Source organism: Panthera onca, chromosome E2 (genome assembly GCF_046562875.1).
Source record: "Panthera onca isolate mPanOnc1 chromosome E2, mPanOnc1 haplotype 2, whole genome shotgun sequence".
Classification (NCBI taxonomy): Eukaryota; Metazoa; Chordata; class Mammalia; order Carnivora; family Felidae; genus Panthera; species Panthera onca.
Window position 1 is genome coordinate 1,613,428 of NC_138353.1, and position 23,531 is coordinate 1,636,958.

General features: G+C 49.0%; 1 protein-coding gene across 2 annotated transcripts; it reads right to left on the reverse strand.

Moving 5' to 3' along the window:
• Positions 1-895: 895 nt before the first annotated feature.
• LOC132676431 (uncharacterized) lies at positions 896-20,447 on the reverse strand. Of its 2 annotated transcripts, XM_078438651.2 has the most exons (5): positions 19,919-20,447; positions 18,635-18,817; positions 18,185-18,311; positions 8,922-9,017; positions 896-3,975 (listed from the first exon to the last, which is right to left on the reverse strand). In XM_078438651.2, exons 2-5 carry the CDS (start codon positions 18,668-18,670, stop codon positions 2,354-2,356), a joined length of 1,881 nt encoding a protein of 626 aa, XP_078294777.1. In that variant the 5' UTR covers positions 18,671-18,817; positions 19,919-20,447; the 3' UTR covers positions 896-2,353. The 2 variants fall into 2 exon arrangements, with proteins under 2 accessions (XP_078294777.1, XP_078294778.1); XM_078438652.2 differs by lacking the exon at positions 18,635-18,817.
• Positions 20,448-23,531: the final 3,084 nt, after the last annotated feature.

A 23,531-nucleotide genomic window follows, 5' to 3' on the forward strand; every position in this document is an offset into this window, starting at 1 on the left:
AGACTGGGTCATAAACACACAACAAATTTAAACAGGCCAAATGTGAAACAAACCAGAAATCCAATAACAAAAGATAAAGAAAATACTCTACTAGAAAACTAAACAATAATCCATGAACCCAGTAGTCTCTTAAGGAGCTGAATAAACTGGAATTAAAATTAGCTGTGGTGGGGGATGCCTGGGCAGCTCAGTCAGTTAAGTATCCAACTCTTGATTTCAGCTCAGGTCATAATCTCATGGTTGGTGAGTTCAAGCCCCACATCGGGCTCTGCACTGACAGCAGAATTGGAATGTTCTCTCTCTCTCCCTCTCTCTCTGCCCCTCTCCTGGGCACACATATGCGCGTTCTCTCCCTCACACAAAATAAATAAATAAACTAAAAAATAAACTAAAAAAAAAAAACACTTGTGGGATGAAGCTGTCACAATGCTATAAGGGAACTTTATAGTACTAAGTGCTTAAATCAGAAAATAAATGAGGAGCAAAAGACAACCAAAGCAAGTAGAAGAAAGGATATAATAAAGATCAGAACAGATGTTAGTGAAATTATATAAACAATACAAACAAATGAAATTAAGTGATGGTTCTTCAAAATGATCATTAAAACTGATAAATACCTAAGAAGATGGACAAAGATAGAGAGTGGACCTATTTCCAAAATCAGGTATCAAATGGGACAGAAGTATAGATCTTGCTGCCATTAAAATGGTAATAAGGAAATACTACAAGTCTACAAGTTAGAAAATTTAGATAAAACGGAACAATTCCTTGAAAATGCCAATCTTAAAACTATCCAATGTATCCAATATAAAAACTATTCTGAATTCAAGAAATTAGAGGAAAATTTCCTCAACAAAATATAATCAAATGGAATGTTTTAATACATAATATGTAAAAAAAAAAAATTATACTCCACAACCAAGTGGGATTTATTCCAAGGATGCAAGACTGGTTCAATATTCAAACCTACTCAGTTAATACACTATATATCCATAAACTATAAAGGAAAAATCAGATAATCACATCAATTGATGGAGGCAAAGCATTTGGCAAAATCCAACGCTTATTCATAATTAAAAAAAAAAACAAACTCAGTAAATTAGGAATAGATGGAAATTTTCTAAACTTAATAAGAAAACTCCAAAAAGAACTTTTAACATTGTATTTGATGAAAAACTGAAAGTTTCCCGCCTCATTTGAGGAATCAGTCAAGGGCATCCTTTCTTACTACTCCTATCTGATATCACACTGGAAGTACACCTAGAGCAGTAAGAAAATAAAGTCATAGATAAACAGATGGGAAGGAAGAAATAAAACTCTATCTGCAGCTGATGTACCTTTGCAGAAAATCCTAAGGATTCTACCCAGAGAAATGGCTAGAAATAATGTGAGTTTAGCAAGGGTGCAGGTTACCAAAATATCATCCCCCAAACCAATGATCATTCTGCATACTACTGAAGATCATATGGAAAATCAAAGTGTAAAAATCAATGCCATTTACACTCAAAAAACAAAACACCTAGTTACAAATCTTAACAAAAATATACAGAGCCTGTATTGAAAATTATAAAACGGTAATGAAATACCAAGAATTAAATAAGTGAAGTATCATAGCATGTACGATGTTCATGATGCTGCTTTTCAACAAACAGATCTACAAACCAATTCCTATAAAATGCAAACACGATTTTCTGCACCCTAAGATTTATACGAAAAGTCAAAGGAACTAGGAAAACTAAATCAATTTAAGTAATAGAGAGAAATCACTTTTACCTAATTTTGAGGTTTACCGTATAGCTACGGAAACTAAGTAAATAGATGGGATCAAGAAAAAGTCTGGGTGTTTGGGGTTTAAAACCAAATAAAAAAGTTTGTTTTCTAAAACTGTGAAGTCTTAACGTCTTAACTGGTGCAAGACAATGTGCCCATTCTTATGTGTGTATTTACCGCTTTGAATACCTGCCCTCTCGTCTGTCTAACTCTCCTGCCACTGAACAGTAATGAATGTATATACAAGACACACAAAGGGTCAAGGCCCGTGGCCTCTGAAACACCCCCCCTGCCCCAAGTAAACAAAGGAATCCATGACAAAGTGCTTGACAAAGCTTGACAGAGAAGTCTCACAAACTTTTCATTTCATTTGCCCTTCTAATCTCCACCTTCTTTTTATAAAAATTCCTGAGATAACGCTGCAGTGTAAACTAAGAAAAAAGTAGCTGAACATTTTACTTCCTGCATAATCAACACCGGTCTCTCCCGGATGAACTCTCAGATGCACAGTAAGGCTCTGGGCCGGGCCAATCTCTAACCGCATCTCTACACGACTCCTGACGGCCTGGGATGGATGATTTTCTCACAGCGAAGATACCTGGGGGGTCTCTCTTTGGTATGTTCGATCAGATGCCATGGTAGAGGTTTTCTCCGGCAAAAGGTTTTCCTCGGTGGTTACATTCAAGAAGTCTTTCCCCAGAAGGAGTTCTCGCAGGGTGACCGAGGACTGCCCGCTCGCGAAGGGTCTCCCCACTTCTGCTGCGCTGCCCCTGACGGGGTGTCTCCCGGTATGAATCCTCTGATGCTGAGTGAGGGAGGAGCTGCGACTGAAGGCCTTGCCACACTCGCTGCACTTATAGGGCTTCTCCCCGGTGTGGATGATGGCGTGCCTGATGAGGTTTGTGCTCCAGCAGAAGCATTTCCCACACTCCATGCACTCATAGGGCTTCTCTCCACTGTGAATCCGCTGGTGCCTCGTGAGCCCCGAGCGGCGGTTGAAGGCCTTCCCGCACTCAGAGCACTCGAAGGGCTTCTCCCCGGTGTGGATGCTGAAGTGTCGGATGAGGTCCTTCCTAGTGCTAAAGGCTTTCCCACATTCTTTGCACTCAAAAGGTTTTTCTCCGGTGTGGGCCCTTTTGTGCAAGATGAAAGTGGAGCAGTGGGTGAAGGCCCTTCCACACTCGGTGCACACGAAAGGCTTCTCCCCGGTGTGGATCCTCTGGTGCCTCTTGAGGTAGGACCTGTGGTTGAAGGCCTTCCCGCACTCCAGGCACTCGAAGGGCTTCTCCCCCGTGTGGATGACGTAGTGGTGAATGAGGGCTGCGCTCTCACAGAAGGCCTTCCCGCACTCGCTGCACTCGTAGGGCTTCTCCCCAGTGTGAGTCTGCTGGTGCCACATGAGGTAGGACCTGTGTTTGAAGACCTTGCCACACTCGAAGCATTCGTAGGGATTCTCGCCAGTGTGGATGATGTGATGTCGAAGGAAACCCGGCCTGTGTCGAAAGACCTGCCCACACTCTTTGCACACAAAGGATTTCTCACCAGTGTGTCTCCTCTTATGCAGGACAAAATTGGAGCGGTGGGTGAAGGCCTTTCCACACTCGTTGCACTTATAAGGCTTCTCCCCGCTGTGAATCCGCTGGTGCTGTGTAAGGTAGGACTTGCGGTTGAAGGCCTTCCCGCACTCCATGCACTCGTAGGGCCTCTCCCCCGTGTGGATCATGTGGTGCTGGAGGAGGTGTGTGCTCTTAATGAAGGTTTTCCCGCACTCAGTGCATTCATAGGGCTTCACTCCAGAGTGAATCTTTTCGTGTCCAGCAAGAAGGTGCTTCTTATTAAAAGTTTTCCCGCATTCATTGCACTTAAAGGCATTTTCCTCTTCTTGAATCACGGGATCTTTACCCGATCCACATGAGTCACGGTCACGGATGGCACCACCTAGGGGGACCAGGTCCTGTGCAATCCGCGAACACACTCCATCAGCTGTCCCTAAACCACCACGTTCAGGGGTCATTTTCTCCCTCTGGGCTTCGAACCCTGGTCTCGAGTGTCCTTCCTGCATTTCTGACGGTCCACGCTGATCCTTGGTTTGGCCCAGCTGGTAGTTCCCTGGGTCACCACGTCTTAGTTCCTGGAACGAGGCCCCCTCAGGCAGGGCTGGATCACAAGTGGTGGGTTCCATGGTCTTGGGTTTGTCCTTGTCACCTGAAAGAAACCCAATACACAAAAGGCCCTGTGAGTAATGACATGGGAAAAATAAAACTAGCGTTTCAGCGAAAGAAACGAAGATGAAAACAGGGCCCATCTCTGTTATGTTTTACTACCTCTGAATCTCAGCATTTTTACCCTTGGATCTTGGACTGTTGACTTCTTGAAAGGGAGACCCAGGAGAAGCCAGGCGAGGGGACAGGAGGTCTGAGGGGAAATACTACCACCACAATCCCATTGTGCATGCGTCTGCAGTCTAATTATGGTGCTGTGTGCTTCAAGATACCTCTATGTGTGGACATCCCGCATGGGCACCTAGGAATGTATCCCTTAGTTTGGGAAGGCAGGTAACTCATTAGAGGCCTCCAGTTTGTACTAAAGAGATAACTCGAGGCAAGGTCCAGCCACATAAGAAAAACCTACCATGAAATTAGAAAGTTGGGACTTTGAGCCACAAGATACCAGCTGGATCTCTGGAAAAGGAAAAAGAGCTAGACACTGAGTCCCACGGAGAGTAACTCAATTGCACGTATGTAATGAAGGCTCAATAAAAATAGAAATAGTGATGCTCTGGCCAATCTCCCGAGTTGGCCATATCTGTGCACGTTATTGTCATACACGGATGCCAGGAGGGAACAAGTCACTGAAGACATGGAAGTTTTGTGTCTGAACACCTCTAGCCCTGCTTCTAAGCTGTATCCTTAATCTGTAACAAACACTGAAGGCAGGGGCGCCTGGGTGGCTCAGTCGGTTAAGCTCCCGACCTTGGCTCAGGTCATGATCTCGGTTTGTGAGTTCAAGCCCCACGTAGGGCTCTGTGCTGACAGCTCAGAGCCAGGAGCCTGCTTTGGATTCTGTCCCCCTCCCTCTCTGCCCCTCCCCTGCTCAAACTCTCTCTCTCTCTCAAAAATAAACTTTAAAAAAATTAAAAAAAAAAACAAAAAAAACCAGGCAACAACAGATATTGGCGAGGATGCAGAGAGAGAGGATCTCTTTTGCACTGCTGGTGCCAATGCAAACTGGTGCAGCCACTCTGGAAAACAGTATGGTGGTTCCTCAAATAACTAAAAATAGAACTATCCTATGACCCAGCAATTGCACTACTAGGCATTTATCTACGGGATACAGGTGTGCTGTTTCAAAGGGACACATGTAATCCCATGTTTGTAGCAGCACTATCAGCAATAGCCAAAGTATGGAAAGAGCCCAAATGTCCATCGATGGATGAATGGATAAAGAAGATGTGGTGTATGTATATGTTATGTATTTATATATGTACATATATATATATATATGTATATACATGTGTGTATATGTACACACACACACATATATATAACGGAGTATTACATGGCAATCAAAAAGAATGAAATCTTGCCATGTGCAACTACGTGGATGGAACTCAAGGGTATTATGCTAAGCAAAATTAGTCAGAGAAAGACAAATATCATATGACTTCACTCCTATGAGGACTTTAAGAGACAAAACAGATGAACATAAGGGAAGGGAAACAAAAATAATATAAAAACAGGGAGGGGGACAAACAAAGGAGACTCTTAAATGTGGAGTATAAACAGAGGGTTGCTGGAGAGGTTGTGGGAGGGAGGATGGGCTAAATGGGTAAGAGGCATTAAGGAATCTACTCCTGAAATCATTGTTCCACTATATGGTAGCTTAGATGTAAATTAAAACAACAACAAAAACCTAAACAAACAAACAAACAAAAAAACACTGAGGGCAGAGTAAGAACACATTTTAGGAAGTTTTTCTAGTCTTTCTAACAATGTGTCAAATCTAAGGATAGTTGTGGGAAATCTCTGAACTCCCACTGGTTTCAGATGACCTGGGAAGACTTGGCATTCTCGGGAGTTGTGTTCTTCGCCTTGAGCTTGGCTGTGTTCAGAAAGACATCAAGAGAGTTTTCCAGTAGGAGGTGCCCACGATGGGGGTCCCACTGGCAGCACAGGAGTCGCCCCAGAGAGGAAGTACCGAGGGTACAGTAGCCTCAGGGGACAGAATGTACAGGGGACCAAGAGTTTGAGGATGGTGTTGATGAGAATGCAGGGACAGAAAGGAGACAAGGGAACAGGATTCCCAAGGTTCTTGTGTGGGGGGGGAGGGGGGCGGGCGGGAAGGGGACAGTGAAGACTCCCAGGACACGGCAGGAAGTGAGCAGGACTGGGCTGCATGTACTGAGTCTGGGAAAGAGACCAGCAAAATACACATGGATCTAGAGGAGAAAATGATACTACTTTACTTGAAGACATGAAGGAAGAGCTGGGTCAATGAAGAGTACGATGTGGGGGTCAGAAGAGTCAGAGGAAGGTGTGTTGAAAGGGACAAACTTCCAGTTCCAAGGTTAAGGGCTAGGAACGGGACGTACCACACGAGGGCCCTAGCTACTCCTGCCTGCCGTGACAAGGCGCAGAGATGAGAGAGTAAATTGCAACAGTTCTCACCACAAGAAGAAACCTTTTTTCTTTTTTAATTTTCCTCCTTCCTTTACTTACACTGACATCAGGACCTGTTTCCACTAACTGAAAGAAATTCAAAGATTTTCACTCGTATGAAAACTACAAAAAGCAAAAATGGTGTTCAGCGTCTGTCGCGTCGAGCCGTCACAGAGGCAGTGGGCCCCCTGGGTGGCAGAGGTGGCCCACCGAGCTCCTTCACCAGAACAGTCCCTGACATTGAGCCGCCACAGCTCTGAACTGTGTCTGCGAGCACCTGTGCTTTCTCTCCACTTATTTTGGGCATCTGTCAGCAAGATGTGTCCTAGGGCATCAGAAAACCCTGAGAGAGATGATTTTTAAGTATAGAAATATTAAAAAAAAAAAAAAAAAAAAAAAATTCCATATAAATAAATGCTGTTTTGGCTAATGAAGTTTCACAGGAACACTCTACTTTCACATGGTGGGGAAACCCGTACGGTGATGTGGGTCCATTATTACTTGACAAAACCAGGGGAATAAAACTTAATCACATAAAACTGACAATTCTACCCAAATGAGTAAAAAAAAAATTTCAATACAATTCCCTATAAAATGCCAACTGGGCCATCAAGGAACTTCACAGTCTGATGGTAGGACTTGTATGAAGGGTCAAACAGGCAACAATAAAGGGAAGGACACCTACCATGTCAGATGACAGTACTGCCACGGAATCACAGGCTCACACACTGTGGTACCAGCACACAGAGAAGACAAACGAGCAATGGAAAAAGAGACTTTGGAAAACACACGCAGGGAGCTTTGGCGGACGGCAGAGAGGGCAGAGAAGCTGGGGGGTTGAAGAAGAGGAAGCATAGTAAATGGAGCCAGAAAGACTGGTGTCGCACTGGAAATGCAAAACTGTACTCGTATCTCACAACAGACTCCAGTTCCACCTTGGATCGAAAGGTTAAATGTCAAATGTCTCTCTCTCAAAATAAGCAACAAACATTAAAAACATTTTTTCAGGGGCGCCTGGGTGGCTCAGTCGGTTAAGCGGCCGACTTCGGCTCAGGTCATGATCTTGCGGTCCGTGAGTTCAAGCCCCGCGTCGGGCTCTGTGCTGACTGCTCAGAGCCTGGAGCCTGTTTCAGATTCTGTGTCTCCCTCTCTATGACCCTTCCCCGTTCATGCTCCGTCTCTGTCTCAAAAATAAATAAACGTTAAAAAAAAAAAAATTTTTTTTTTTATAAAAACAAACAAAAAAATTTTTTAAATAAAAAAAAGAACACAGTGGCAACTATCCAGTAAAAAACTTGAAAGTTTGCATAGCCTGGAATCCATCTACCTCACTCCAAGAAAACATCAAAGACGCTGTAACCACATGCAGGATGACCTTCGGGGCGGCTCCGGGCAGCGCCTGAGCAGTGAGTACGTGAGTGCACGGGGAGCGGATGGGGGCTACGTGAGCCGGGAACTTACTGACCTTCTTTAACCATAAGGAGATTGATATATATATTTTTTATGTTTATTTTTGAGAAAGAGACAGAATATGAGCGTGAGCAGGGGAGGGGCAGAGAGAGAGACAGGGAGACACAGAATCTGAAACAGGCTCCAGGCTCCGAGCTGTCAGCACAGAGCCTGATGCGGGGCTTGAACTCATGACCTGTGAGATCATGACCTGAACTGAAGTTGGATACTCAACTGACTGAGCCACCCAAGCGCCCCTTGAGCATATTTTTATGTTGAGTACAAAAAGGATGAAGTTACGCTACACAACAAACAAAACGAAGGAGGAAATAATTTCCCTGAAAAGGTGCTCTGGACTCCAGTTCAGGAAGCGGCCCCAGGGCCAAGGGCAAGACCCCCTCTGCTGGATGGAAGGCGCAGCTGCAGACTCGAGAGCCCGAGTGAGTGTGGAAGGGTCGAGGCTCAAGCAGGGGAGGAGGCGCACTGCACTGCCAACGCCGGGGTCGCACGGAGACACGTCCGTGGCTGGGGAAGTGCCAGCCGTCTGGAACAGAGTCTGAGCACGTGGGGAGGCGCAGGCAGGACCTGGAGCCGAGCCGACCAGAGGCACCACGCAGACGTGGAGAGCGGTGGGGAGGCCAGCGGCCCCCCCAGGGAAGATGATGGGAGTGAGCAGGGAGCATGGGGGCGGGGCTGATGGAGGTGGCGGCATAAGGAACCGAGGCGGGAGATGCACCGGGCGGGACACGGATGCACAGGACCTGGGGACGCCGGCCAGAGAGAGGCACTGAGGGCGGGGGGAGGCTTGAGCGGCTCTCCGAGGCCGTGTCCGGTCCCCAACTTGCCACCGAAACTTGGCAGGTGGACGGAGGGAGAGACATTACGGGTCCCTGGCCGGGCACGCGGACTCTGGGTCAAAGGGTTCCCGGCTTCTGAAACACCAGAGAGGCCAGAACGAGATGCTTCCCGGGGAACCAGGGCCCGCGGTCCCCTCCTGGTCTCCAGCCTGCAGGGTCTCCCGCGCGCCCGCATCCTGGCTCCTACCTGGGTAGGTGTTCTGGGAGAGGCCTCTCTTCGCCGTCCACGGCTCCTGCCCGCGCTCCAGCTGGCAGATGAGCTCCGGTCTGGGGACGGGACACCCTGGTCACGGAGAAAGAAAGAAGGCACTGGGATTTTTGGGAAAACAAATTAAACCTCTCAATCTAGTGTGGGACTTCTGGATATGGATATGACTTCAGAACGAAGCTGCTCCCATCCACATGAACACTGACTTGTCACCTGGAAACTGGCACAAACACCACTGCTGGGATCCAAAGACTTGAGACAGTAGTTCTGGCTGTGTAGACAGCACCTGTTTCCTTTGACTTCCAGCTCACAGAATCCCAGGGAAGAGGATCCCCTCCTTCCAGAGAGTGTTTTCTCGTTATTCCGAGCACGTGAGTCTCACCCACGTGTGCATCCACACCTCCCGGCACGTCCGCCTCACATCCAACGAACGCAAACCTCTGTAGGCGAGGCCTGGGTATCGGGAGATTTAAAAACCTTCCCAGCAGATTCTGGCATCAAAGGAAGGTCGAAACACCACTCTCTACCAACCTGCAAGTGGCTATGCCCCATCACCAATCGTTAGAGGAACATAAGTACACAACCTGGTAGGAGCCAGGACGGCTGAGTGGGTGGCATCCTGGGACTTTTATGAGGGAACCTGCCTCAAAGCCCTAGACCAGAGAGGGGGTAAAGAAACACACAGCTGGGCTGTCACTCGCCAAGCGGGGAGCCGGGATCACCTCTGAACTTACGAGACGAGAGAATGAACGTCCCTCAGGGTGAAGACTGAGCTGCTCTGTCATGTAGCTACTCACAGACGCAGGGAAAAGACACAGGACTGCAGAGAAGTCAATGGCAGAGGCACCAGGACCCACGGAAGGCTGTGCTGACAGATACAGAGCCACAGCCGGAGAGTATCAGTTGTCACTACGCAAACCTCACTTGCATCTGCTGCAGGCTCAGCTCGGGTGTCAAAACGGGAGTAAGACTTCCCTTCAGCTCTCAAGAGCCATGCCTCCTGTGACCCCAGGGCCTTTGCATGTGTTGGCCCTACTACCTAGCAGGCTGTTCTCTTCCCACCTTGTGCCTCTAGAGAACTCTAACTCTTCCGGTCTCGGCTCCCATGTTACTTCCCGACAGGACTTCGCTGAAGCATGGCTTCATTAATCTGCCATGTTGTTGTGGAGTTTCTCATCCTAACAATAAATGAAAAACTAGCATTTATAGGGTATAACCATATCCCAGGGACTGCAGCAAGCAATTCAAATACGTTATGGTTTTTTTTTTTTTAATTTTTTTTAATGTTTATTTATTTTTGAGACAGAGAGAGACAGAGCATGAGCAGGGAAGGGGCAGAGAGAGAGAGGGAGACTCAGAATCTGAAAAAAGGCTCCAGGCTCTGAGCTGTCAGCACAGAGCCCGACACGGGGCTCGAACTCATCAACCGCGAGATCATGACCTGAGCCGAAGTCAGACGCTCAACAGACTGAGCCACCCAGGCGCCCCTCAAATACGTTATGTTTAAAGTGGAAATAAATTTATGGGATAATTTAAAGAACTGACATATTTAAAACACTGACTCCATTCAAAACAAAGTTTGCATCTTTACTGATCTGAGTCTTTTTTTTTAGATCCTAAGCAGAATCCTTCTGTAGTTTACAGGTGTGATGACCTAGGTCTGCAAGGGCTAACTCCCTAGTTGCCCCTGTATCGGCAAAAACCCATCTCATCCATCTGTTTTTCCATGGTCAAGTCTCTGGGTGGGTGCCCCAGGGACAACTAGGGTAAGTGGCTGTCGTGCAAGGCCAAGGTCCCCCCAGACTACCGTGCTGGGGTGCAGGTATGCCCAGTGAGCCAGCAACACTCAGTGCTGGGCTGCTCAGCTAGGTTCCCCAAGGGACTGATCGCACAGTCCCTTTTTCAAGGCGCATCTGGTGGAGTCCCAGCACTGGTCCCCTGTGTGGTATGAGGGATCTACTGGCCACACAGCGTGGGGCGCCCTCCTCAGATGATGTGGCACAAGAGGCTTCAACTGCTTCGAGGGCAAATCCTGCCATTGTTGCCGGCCTTACTGTTGTAGTCTGTCCCCCAACCCAGCAGGGATGGGACACCCCATTCTTGGAGACCCATGGTTCAATGTATAAGGGAGAAAAAAAAGCGTATGGGGTATCTTGTTCCTGCGAGGACACCTCAGGATGCATCTCCCTTTACGCCAGATTGCACAACCAATGTCAGGGCACCGGCCAGTGCATCCGGGCACCCCCGACCGCAGCTGCCCAGCAGCATGCCAGAGTCTCCTCCTTAAAATCACACTGACCCAATCAGAATGCCGATGCCGCCACCATGCTGCCCTAGACGTAAGCCCCGGCCCTCTGCGGCTGTCAGGGCACCCTACAGACGAGACTGCCACTCAACAGGGGCCACCTGGGACTGCCGGGAGCTCATCAGGTAAATACCCAAAGAAAAGGAAAATGACCAGGGACAGAGAGGTGACAACAAACAATTATGCTGGGGACCAGGGCCATCCCAGGGAGGCTGCTGCCCAGAGACCCCATGCCCTCCCCACCCCTCTCAGGAGGAGACAAATTCAATATGGGGCTGCAGGCAGCTAAAAGCCCAATTATGCTGGGGACCAGGGCCATCCCAGGGAGGCTGCTGCCCAGAGACCCCATGCCCTCCCCACCCCTCTCAGCAGGAGACAAATTCAATATGGGGCTGCAGGCAGCTAAAAGCCCAAGAAAATGAAGCGGGAGTAGGAGGGGTGCTTTAAAACTTATGTACCAAGTGAATACCAGGTTTAGAAAACAACACTCATCCTAAACTAGTGACTGATTTAAAAACAGTAACAAAAAGAAACCCCTAGATACACAGGAAGAAAATAAAAAATAACTAAATGCACAGTGTACAACTAAAACACTGTCTACAGTTTGGTGCGATTAGAAATGCAAAATTTATATGCTAAAAGTTAAGATAACAAATTATAATAATTCTGTATAGCATAATTATTCTGTATAATAATTCTGTATAGCATAACAAAATTTATATTCCAAAAAGATTATATTACCAAAACAAAACCGGGTACGGATTGGTTTTTCTGACTCTACAATATAGGTTCTGAATTAACTTCAGGATTTGCTAAAACGCACCAATTAACAAAACTTCTTAAATTTAACCAATACTGGGGCTCAAATCCTAGTTATACCTGGAGATTCTTCTAAATTTAAACACAGCGCTGCCCAAACTTCAGTAGCTAATACAGGGGAAGAACAGGTATGTCTCACTTTAACTGCAGATTTGCCTACAACTCCCTGCCTCCCAGTGCCCACTGTCCTAAATTATGCCCTATGGGCACAGGTGCCCTGACACATCACAGAATTAAAATACATTTCTGGCGCTTACAAACTGGCTTGGGAAAATGGGGCCCGCAGACCCCAATTAAAATAGTTAATACAGCCCAGTGGAAGCTGAAAAGGAGGCTTTTATCACATAAAAGCTGATCAATAAAGGAATGACCGTCCCACTGCTGCTCCACCTGACAGCCCAGTTGTGTCTGTGCTTGAACCCGGGACAAACGAAGGGCACCTCATGGGGGTGACTACAATCTTAATACTCTGGTCCACCACTGAGGGTCCCTGCTAGGAACGCAGTGTGTCCTCCCCTCAGTGTCATTATGCCCAAATTCCCAATGTGATCGTATCTGGAAGACAGGATCTTTAAGGAGGGAATTAAGGTTAAATGAGGTCAGGGGATGGGCCCCAATCTGGTAGGACTGGTGTCCTTGAAAGAAGAGGAAGAGACAGCCTTTCTGAGCCAGAGGAAAGGAGCCGTGAGGACACAGCATGAAGTGGCAGCTGGGAAGAGATCGCCATCAGACACCTCTCTGCCGGCACCTCGGGTCTGGAACGTCCAGCCTCCAGAATGATGTGGAAACAAAGCTGTTGTTTCAGCCACACAGTGTGGCAGCCAGAGCGGACTCACACGATCCACACACCCAACATCCGACAGAGATCAAGGACATCATTCAATCCACACCCCGCTGATTCTGGGCTGAGAGCTCTGGCTAACCGTGCTGCCCGGTGCCTGCTCCGCCCCTCCTCTGCCGGCCTGCCTTTCCCCCGCAGGGAAACCCTTCTTCTTTCCTGGGCTGCCGGGGAGGGTGGCTCAACAACTCCGACCCGCACCCATCTCTGCAGACGAGATTTTAAGTGCCCCCACTTTCTCCCGGAGCACACGTGTGACGGTACATCGAGGACGACCTTGACCACAGAAGGTCATCTGACACACTCGGTTATGGATACATAAACACAACCCAACATCTTTTAGTCCCTTTGTGGGATTAGTTATCTTATATTATAGTTTATTTATGTAACTATGAAGAGAGAGAGCACGCAAGCACAGGTAAGTGGGAGAGGGGTAGAGAGAAAATCCCAAGCAGGTTCTGAGCTGTCAGCTCGGAGCCCAACGTGGTGCTCAAACCCACACAAACTGTGAGATCATGACCTGAGCTGAAATCAAGAGTCTGACACTCAAACGACTGAGCCACCCAGGCGCCCCTGGGGGATTAGTTTTAGATAATAACACTACTTAGCATTATCTGGGGTCTGGTTACTACATTCTTCATTTACACATTTTATTTAATCTCACCGGTGTTGACAGTTACAGGTCAGCCCACCTTAAATGAGGCTTCCTCCAACCAAGACTCCAAGACCTGTTCACAACACTGTTAACAGACGCTCCGGTGGGTGCCCTCAGAGACCCCTTCACTACAGAGGCTTTGGACGACCTCTTTCTCCTCAAGCCTCCTGGAGTCTCTGAATGACCAACGATGGCCACAAGGGCTTCTGATGGGACAAACCGTCCCCAGTTCCAGCCCTGAGAAATACGCTGTTAAAACCACAGTGACTGACCACACACTAGGCCCTCCCGAAAACAGCCGCTCTCACAGACGGGAGCCTGCAACCTCCACGCCCAGCTGCCCACCGTGCCCTGGGTCACAGAAACAGCATGGCACAAGCTTGGCACCGCCACCGACGACTCCCTGAGACAGGCTGGAGCCCAGCCTGGGCCCCGTGGCACCCTCCCCTCGTGGGAGGTGGCGGCTTCTCCTGTCTGCAGTTCCCAGCCACATGTTCTGCTGCTGAAGGAGGTCGCCTGTCCCCAGGCCCCCAGAAAACCCCTGGGAGTAACGGAGGGAATAGTTAGGGGAGTTTGGGGATTGTAAACGAGAGACTGTTTTCCGTCACACCCGAGGGGGCTCAGTGGAGTGTTGCTGCTTTCTAGCCCTTAGCCAGAACGTTCTAAATAAAACGGGACCTAAGAAACATCGCTTGGCCAAACTTCAGGGGGTTATTTTCACACCAGATGCCCTGATCAACAAACGGTCCCATCTCCACATTCATTATAAACTGCTGGGCCACTGCCCAAAAATGGACTCCTTCAGGGGAAAGAACTCGAAGACCCTCCCGTCTCACAGACACCCCCAAAATACGTCAAAACCACGCATCTCTACACATACAAGGGCCATGATACAAGGCATGGCCAGGCATTCCTCGTTCCCTTCAGAGCTGCAGGCGATACTACTAATGGACACACACCTCACTTCTCCAATTACACAATGCTGGGCTCTGGGAAGAGAGAGACATTCAAGAGCTTTCGCAGCCCAAACATGCCCAAAATTGCTGGCTTAAGTAGAAGACATAACTCCTTTTCAAATCCCAGTGTGACAAAGAAACCCGAGTGGGTCTCTAGCTTGCCTTACAAAAGGCCTCTTGGCCTAACACCCCACGCTAACACCACTGTTTCAACCAAACGCGGCAAACACAGGAGGCGCCCAGCAACTTGAGTGGCCATTCACTCGCAAAGGATACCCCAGTCCCACACGTGGACAACACCGACCCAGACCAACACTCCAACGATGACAACTCCACGCCAACACTAAAACCTTCACCCCAGCATGTGTCCAGACTGCCTCTCCTAAGACTGAAATTAGACACAGAACCTTTTTGCTTTCTTCCATTAGGAATTCTATTATGTTCTTGAGGTGACTTTTTGGAACACTCTAAGGAGGGCCAGGGGAACCAAACACATGCTTATAGCACTGGAATGTTCAGTTCCATCCCCCAACCTCTGGGCAGGCAACAGGGGCTGGAGACGGAGTTCAATCACCAATGGCCAGTGATTTCCTCCATGATGCCGATGTCATGAAGCTTTCGTCAGCAGCCCTGACTAACGTGGTTCAGTGAGTTTCCAGGCTGGTAAACACATCGAGGTGCAGGAAGGGTGGCAAGCCGAGACAGGGGGCATGGGAGCTCAGTGGCCTGTCCTGCACACCTCGTCCTCTGCGTCTCTTCCATCTGGCTGTTCCTGAATTCGATCCTTTACAATAACTGGGTAAGATTAAATAAGGTGCTTTCCTAAGTTCTGTGAGCCACCCTAGCAAATTATCAAACCTGAGGAGGGGGTCATACCTGATTTATAGCCAGGTGACCCAGACAGGTGACGACCTGGACTCGTGACTGGCATCTGAAGTGGATGTGTGGGAGGGGGAGGGGCTGTCCTAAGAGACCGAGCCCGTTTTAACCTGCGGGATCTGTGCGAACTCCAGTTAGTGTGTGGCAGAATTGCGTGGGGTCGAAAACAAGATTTTCATGTCAGAAGTGTTACTGAGTAGAGGAAAAAGAGATTCTTTTCGTTTACACACAACTAGCACACACATGGGCGTGTATGTACAGACGTGCACAGGTGTGTACATATGTATGTAAATGCACACATAGAAACATGTAAAATACATGACAGCATTAACCTCTCTACATCATCTGTCACTAAGTCACCTCTATGAATGTAAATCTTGCAGGTGCAAATTCATACGGGGGTGATGCTGTGACAATTTACATGAGTGGAGCATGAATAAGCTGAACAGTCCCGCACAGTCAGTGCTCAGGGGATCTGTGATTGTTAACTGCTTTTGAACATGACCCATTTTTTTTTAATGTTTTATTTATTTTTGAGACAGAGAGACAGAGCATGACCAGGGGAGGGGCAGAGAGAGAGGGAGACACAGAATCCGAAGCAGGCTCTGGGCTCTGAGATATCAGCACAGAGCCCGACGTGGGACTCGAACTCACGGACCGTGAGATTATGATCTGAGCCGAAGTCAGACGCTCAACCGATGGAGCCATCCAGGCGCCCCAAACATGACCCATTTTGAATTTTTCTTATTTTCTTCAAAGAAAGAATCCAGCATCATTCTGGTAAATGAGAAACCTAGAGTCTAGCCTTAGTGGAAGATCACCACAAAAACTCAGCAATGCCATCAAAATGCTGTTAAGTCCCAGTAAGCTCATGCTGCCTATTCATGGCTGTGGGCTCAAGGCTCCTTCTGTTTTAAAGGGAAAAGTGCCAACAACTGGAGGGTGGGGGTAGTAAAGAAGATGTATTAAGGTTCAGCACTAGGGGCACCTGGGTGGCTCAGTGGGTCAAGCATCCGACTCTTGGTTTCAGCTCAAGCCATCATCCTGGGGTTCGTGGGGTTGAGCCCAGGATGGGCTCTGTGCTGACAGGGGGAAGCCTGCTTGGGATTCTCTCTCCCTCTTTCTTTGCCCCTCCCCTGCTTGTATTCTTTCTCTCTCCTCCTCTATTTCTACCCCGCCCTCTCAAGATAAATGAGTAAACACTTGAGAAGAAAAAAAAAAGATTCAGCACTAAATCCAGACTTGCCATCAAAAGCAATCAGAGGCAGGAAAAGAGAAGAAATAACGTAATCATCATATCAGGGTGTCTCTCAATGCCAGTTCATGTTCCTACACTCTCTGAAATAAGGTTTCTCAACCTGACATAATTATGTGGGTTACGGGCATGATTATTTAGGTCAAGACACTTCTTTGCAGGGAAGACAGGGAGGAAACTGTCCTGTGCGTTACAAGAATGTTTGGCAGCACTCCAGGTCTCCACCCACCAGGTGCCTGTCTCAGCCCCATCCCAGGGCGACAACCAAAATGTCTACAAACACTGCCCAGTGTCCCTCGGGGATGACATCGTCCCTGCTTGAGACCGCTAACCTGGAAGGCCACAACGGGGATGATGAGAGAAAGCGACAGGGATGGGGGAGGGCCCTGCATAAGATCTGGTGGTCAGGACACTGCTGGCGAGGAGGCGGGGACCGCGCACAGAAGGGTCACCGTCTGAGAGGCTGAAATGTCCACGAACACTCACCAGGCAGACACAACAGCAAGCTGAGGCCCGAGCCAGGTGCGTGCGCAGGAAACCACCAGACGCCCCGCACAGCCAGAGCAGGGGGAGCTCAGGGAGAGCACGGAAGGGGAGAGAAGAGCTCAGCAGGGCCAAAATGCACTTTCTATTTGTAAACGTTTTGTTACAAAATATTTAATCTGTCAAACTTCTCTAATTTTCTTTTTGCCTCTTCTCACTGAGACCTAACTCCAGTTCTCCAAAAATCGGCACGTCTTCCCCTAAGCTCTGGGGTCTCAGATCGAATGGCCTCGTGGTGACTAACCTCAAGCAGAGAAACATCTAAGCTGGCGTTTCTCAACTGGGCGCCCTGGATTCTGCAGGCGGGATAATTCTTGTTGAGGGGCCCGTCGTGTCCATCGAAGGAGGTCTCCAGCATCTCCGGACTCTAACCACCAGATGCCAGTTCCCCCCACACCCAAGGCGCGACAACCCAGAGTGCCCGCAGACGTTGCCAAATGGCTCCTGGGGGCAAAACTGCCACCCGCCGAGAAGCGCTACTCTAACCGCCTCTCTCGTCCCGGCAGACGATCCCGGCCCTGGAAACAAGTGACAACCATGAGGGCACGTGAGCACAGAGAAGCCCCGTCACTGGGATCACCTCGTTTACAACAGTACCTGTCGGTGCTGAAGGCAAAGGCCTCCGGGGGGCCTGACTCCCTCCCTTCCCGGAGAACTTCCCATCACTCCCTGCCCTGCTGGCCCTGCTGAGGACACTTGAGCCAACCAGGCTCAGCCTGTCAGCTCCCCCTCTGGAATGTGAAATGAGGACCTCAGATGGGAGACCAGTCTGTCCCGGGCACTGGGGTGAGAGGTCCAGAGGAGCTCGGGCTCAGGTGGCCATTTCTGCCTCAAGGACGCCCCACACAGCCCCGCAGCAGAGTAAGGAAGAGAAACAACAGAAACAGGCAAAGACGCAGAGGTGCGGAATCTGGGGGCCACGCCTGGAGACAGAAGGTCCTCTGACAACGAGGTGGCAGGTCCCCCCCTAGGGTGGAGTGGGGAGCACTTACCCAGAGACACCAGAAGTCCACAGTTTTCCAGCATCACCTCCTGGTACAGGGTCTTCTGGGCCGGGTCCAGCTGCCCCCACTCCTCCTGGGTAAAAGTCACGGCCACATCGTCGAAGGTCACAGATACCTGGATGTCAAACAGAGGTAGCAGCGTGTTGGTGTTGGGGTGCTGGATGGGATCGGGCCTCATCCCTACATCCCTGATAAAGGTACAGAGTGATCAAGGCTCGAATCGCCAAGAACCTCGTGAGCGCCAAGCTCCGTGCTGGGCTCAAGGTGGGGGTGGACACAGCAGTGTAAGGGAGAAGCCTCCTCCACGGGAGCCACCGGAAGGTCACACAAGACAATGGAAGTGACGGGTGGACTGGGAGATGCAGACACCATGGGCCCCAGGACGTCAGAGGAATGAGTGAATAATGACAATAACAGCATTGGTGACAACGGCAGTACCTGAGCCTCACTGGTCCTGCTCGCTGCCTGCCCCATGCTGAGGGGCACATCCTGGTTAAAGCGACTACAAGTCCCCAGTCCGTAAGTCAGTCTCCTGTGGCTGGAATCCAAACTCTTGAAAGCCGACACTTGCCAGCTGTGTTAACCTTGAAGACATCACTTCATTTCTCTGAGCGTCTGTTTCTGGATCAATACAATAATAGTTCCCGCTTCACTGGTCGCAGCCGTGAGACTTACATAGAGATGACTCAGCTCAGCTTCTTTGGGTTCTCATTTCTCCCACAGCCCCCCCACCCCCGGGCGGGGGTGGGGGTGGGGGTAGACATCTCATCACCTCCAACCAGTCCCCGAAAGGCTAAGGGAGTTCCCCCAATTCACCCGAAGCCTTGCCTCTCACAAACCAGAGGCAACATGTTAACCGCTGCTTACTCTTGTACGGGGAGGAAGAGAGGGCATCGGGAATTCCTCCGTAATCACAGTGATTACGATGTACTGACATTGGGAAGCATGTGCCCCAACTTTTGTCGTTAAATACATTTCCATCAATCCTGAAACTATTTTCGTGAACGTGGGCAGAGGAGCAGAGCCCTCAGCACTGACCTCACAAGAACGGCACCTGGAGGGTTGGCGCCTCCCTGGGTAACCGGCAGGGACCGGACCTGCGCCGCCCGCTCCCCACCTCACTCCCGGGGAGACTCCACCAGGAACCATGAGCCTCCTTCCTGAGCTCTGACAGCACTTGCCCCGAGGCCAGGACACTTCGGGACCAGGGAGCACAAACGGCTACGGAGAACACAGGCTTTGGCCACGGGAAGAAGGGCCTCTGACTGGCCGCCAAGTCGGTGCTGGCGGAGGAGGGGTGGAGCATCCCGCCCCCCGCCCCAGCAGCTGGGACCACCGCAACCTCACTGCCCCTCCCGGGCCCCCTGAACTTGTCTCTGCCCGGAAAGCGGGCCCCCTCCGCCCGACGCCCAAGGTCACCTGTTAGAAGAGGGCAGGTGGGGGCAGCGTGGGTCCTCCCAGGTCCCGTTGGGGGCGGGATTTACCCTAAGACTGACGGGAGTCCCAGGCGGAAGCATCATTCGTTCTTTCCACAACTTACGGGCGAGCCCGAGACCAAGCACTCCACGGAACCGGGGGTCAGTTAAGCCGCAAGCCGGCCCCACCCTCCACACCCCGCGAGTGCGGAGATCGGTCCAGCGGACGTCGGGGCTCCCGGCCCACCGGGGGCCCGTCTCCGCCCTCGCACAGACGCAGCAACTCCCGACGCCAACGTCCACTGACCTGGGTCGGGCCGGTCGGCGGCGCCGCCATCGTGGGCCCCGCGGGTCGAGCAAGGCGAAAAGAGGCGAGCGCCCGGGCGGCCTCGGTGTAAAAGACACCACGACTCGGGGCGCCGCCCTCGGCGACCGAGGGGATGAGGGCGGCCGAGAGGCCGCGGCCCGGCGAGCGGCCAGGGGGGCACACCCGCTGCAGGGAGTCGCGGCCCCTGCGAAGCGCGAAGGTGAAGCCTAGCCTCCTTCCCTGTTTGGTCCCCACGAAAGGCCTAAGGAACGGCGCTGGCACCGCCCGCGGCCGGTCAAGGCCGTCCCAGGGCAAACGGCTGAGGCAAATGGCGGCGGCAGTGAAAACCCCGGAAGCCCCTCCCACGTACGTGAGCCGCAGGAAGCGCCCCTGTTCTTGGCAGGCATTGGCCTCCGATGCCTTCTGGGTAATGTGGTTTCCCTCCTCTGAATCCAACCGGGCAGGATGGACTTAACCAGGCGTCTTCCTCCGAGGGGAAGGAGCGCAAGCAAGCGATCAACCGATCTGCCTTTTTTTTAAATTTTATTTTATTTTATTTTATTTTATTTTATTTTATTTTATTTTATTTTATTTTATTTTATTTATTTTATTTATTTTATTTTATTTTATTTTATTATTATTATTTTTAACGTTTTATTTATTTTTGAGACAGAGAGAGAGCATGAACAGGGGAGGAGCAGAGAGAGAGGGAGACACAGAATCTGAAACAGGCTCCAGGCTCTGAGCTGTCAGCACAGAGCCCCACGCAGGGCTCGAACTCACAGACCGTGAGATCATGACCTGAGCCGAAGTCCGACGCTCAACCGACCAAGCCACCCAGGCGCCCCTCGATCTGCCTTTTTAAGTGGCCACAACTCGGAGGACCAAGGGGCAGGGGTGAAGCCTCCATTCTGTGCCTGGGAAGTTGAGGCTCCGGAGACAGACATTTGTCAGGGTGGAGGCATATGAAAAGGCGAAGAACTGGCCTTCTGCCCCAGCTGGCCTGGTGACTTCCTTTTTTCAGTACCACCTTGCTCGATCCTCTTCTAGGGAAAGAGACCAAAAAGTAGCTTAAAAATCCTCCCAAGGAGGGAGCGCCTGATCAGCTCAGTTGGTTAACCATCTGACTCTTGATGTAGGCTCAGGTGATGATTTCACACTCTGCCGAGAGTGTAGAGCCTGCTTAGGATTTTCCCTTGCTCTTTGCCCAGTCCCCACTCGTGCTGTCTCAAAAAAAGAAAAAACAACCACCACAAAACCTCCCAAGGAGGACACTGAAAGTCCCCTTTCACAAGTTGCACACTCTCCAGGGACTTATTTAGCCTAAGGCCTTTTTCATAAGGTGAATGAACTTCTGAGTCGTATAGTTGGCCCAGATTACGGAAGAATGGTTTTGGCATCCTGTGAGGTGGGGAGGAGCAGATACAGGAGGCTTAGAGGGAAACTTAGGACTCCAGCTTCCAGCATGGTCAATTTGAAATGTCCATGAGACCACGAGGCATGTGTTACATAGGCAGTTCAATGACAACATTGGAAAAGAGTTCAGCTTTGATAAAATAAAGGAAATTTTCAGCTTTTCACGTTTGTGGGCCTTGCTCCTGTGCTCCTGGGGAAATTATACTTTAACATTTACCAAGGTCACAATGGCTTGGCATGGGCTCTGTTTCTGCCCCAAGCACATGTTGTACATCTGCTTCACTGAAAATAAAAATAAAAATAACAGGGGCACCTGGGTGGCTCAATCGGTTAAGCATCTGACTCTTGATTTCAGCTCAGGTCAAGATCTCATGGTTAGTGGGTTTGAGTCCCACATCCAGCTCTGCACTAACAGTGCAGAGCCTGTTTGGGAATTCTCTCTCCCTCCCTCTCTCTCTCTGCCTCTTGCCCACTCGTGTTCTCTCTCTCTCTCTCTCTTTCTCTCAAGATAAATAAATAAACTTAGAAAAGAAAAAGAACGAGAATGTAGCATTCCAAACATAAATATAAGAAAAAGAAAAAAACCTCCCTGGTTCCCCTAAGATTAGTCATATGTATTTGCACATACTAAAAACGTAAGACAAAGTCTGAATTTTTGGAATGTCCTGGGTCATAATGTTAATTAATAAAGAGTTACAATTCATTGTGTGTGTGTGTGTGTAGCACTGTACCAACCGTTCCTTCCCCAGAGCACCCTCTTCTTTGCTTTGTGAAGACTGTGTATCCTAGGTAGCTGTCTTAACATGAGCTCAAATAAAACCCTCTTCCTTTCTCTTTAAAATTTTAAAAAAGGTTTGTTCATTTTTGTGGACACTCCCGTGTATTTGAGAGTCGTTAGCTTGCACTGCTATTCCAAGTCATGACACTAGGTAAGACCAACAGAGGAATGAGTGTAGATTGGAGAAGAGAACGGACAGAGCATGAACCCTGGGCCAACCTGACTTTGTTAAGTTGTTGATGTCAAGAAACCAACAAACTCACATTAGGGGTTCTGATGTCCACCTAGAGGTACGTTAAGCAATCTAAGAAGTCACCATTGGTGACTTTTTTTTCATAACTGTGGAGCTGAGAGAATCAAATGCATCTTTGATGATTTGAGGATGGGTACAGATTCAGAACTGGAATCAGAGAGTATAGAAATGCCCTTCAGATTTAATATTTCTAAGATGAGAAAAGCATAGCAATAAGTTAATTAGGTCAAGGAATGAAGAACGTATGAAGAGTTCTATGGAGAACTAGTAAGATATGTTTTATAAATATTGACATGTATACATCTTTTATAACTATGTGTATGGTGTATATGTGTGTATCGCATATACATATGTAGTTGTAATATGTATATATGAGATTTATTTCAAGAAATCTGCTTATGTGATTGTGGGGCATAGCAAGTTTCAAATCCAGAGGGCAGAGGGTAGGCTAGTGAGTGGCCTGGAAAGTCGCCAGCCAGAGCTAATGCTGCAGTCTTGAGGCTAATTTCTTTCCTTTAAAAAATTTTTCATATTTATTTATTTATTTTGAGAGAGAACGAGAGAGCACTTATGCACACGTGAGAGCAGGGTAGGGGCCCAGCGAGGGAGAGGGAGAATCTCAAGCAGGCTCCACACCCAGTGCAGAGCCAGTAGCAGGGCTCCATCCCATGACCCTCGGACCACGACCTGAGCTAAAATCAAGAGGTGGATGCTCAACCCACTGAGCCACCTAGGCTCCCGGAGGCTGAACTTCTTCCTCAGGGAATTCTTACTTAAATCCTTAAGGCCTTTTCACTGATCGGGTAAGACCCACCCACATTATGAAAATAAAATCCTTTGCTTAAATAAGCCAATTGGTTGTAGATGTTAAGCACATCTATAAAATACCTTTACAGCAACACCAAATTAGTGTTTGATCCAATAATGACTGGCTAGTATAGCCTAGCTAAGTTTACACATAAAACTAGCCATCACATTCTACTTCTTGTCAACCTGGCACTCAGATGCATCTCCTTAAACCATACATAATTTCCAAATAAAAATGGTGAACAAAAAAGAGACATACTTCTGTCTAACTAGATCAAATCTGGTATTGGTCCATTGGATTTTATATGATGAATGTAATATGATCTAAATTAATCTATTGATCTAATTTGTGTGTTTGT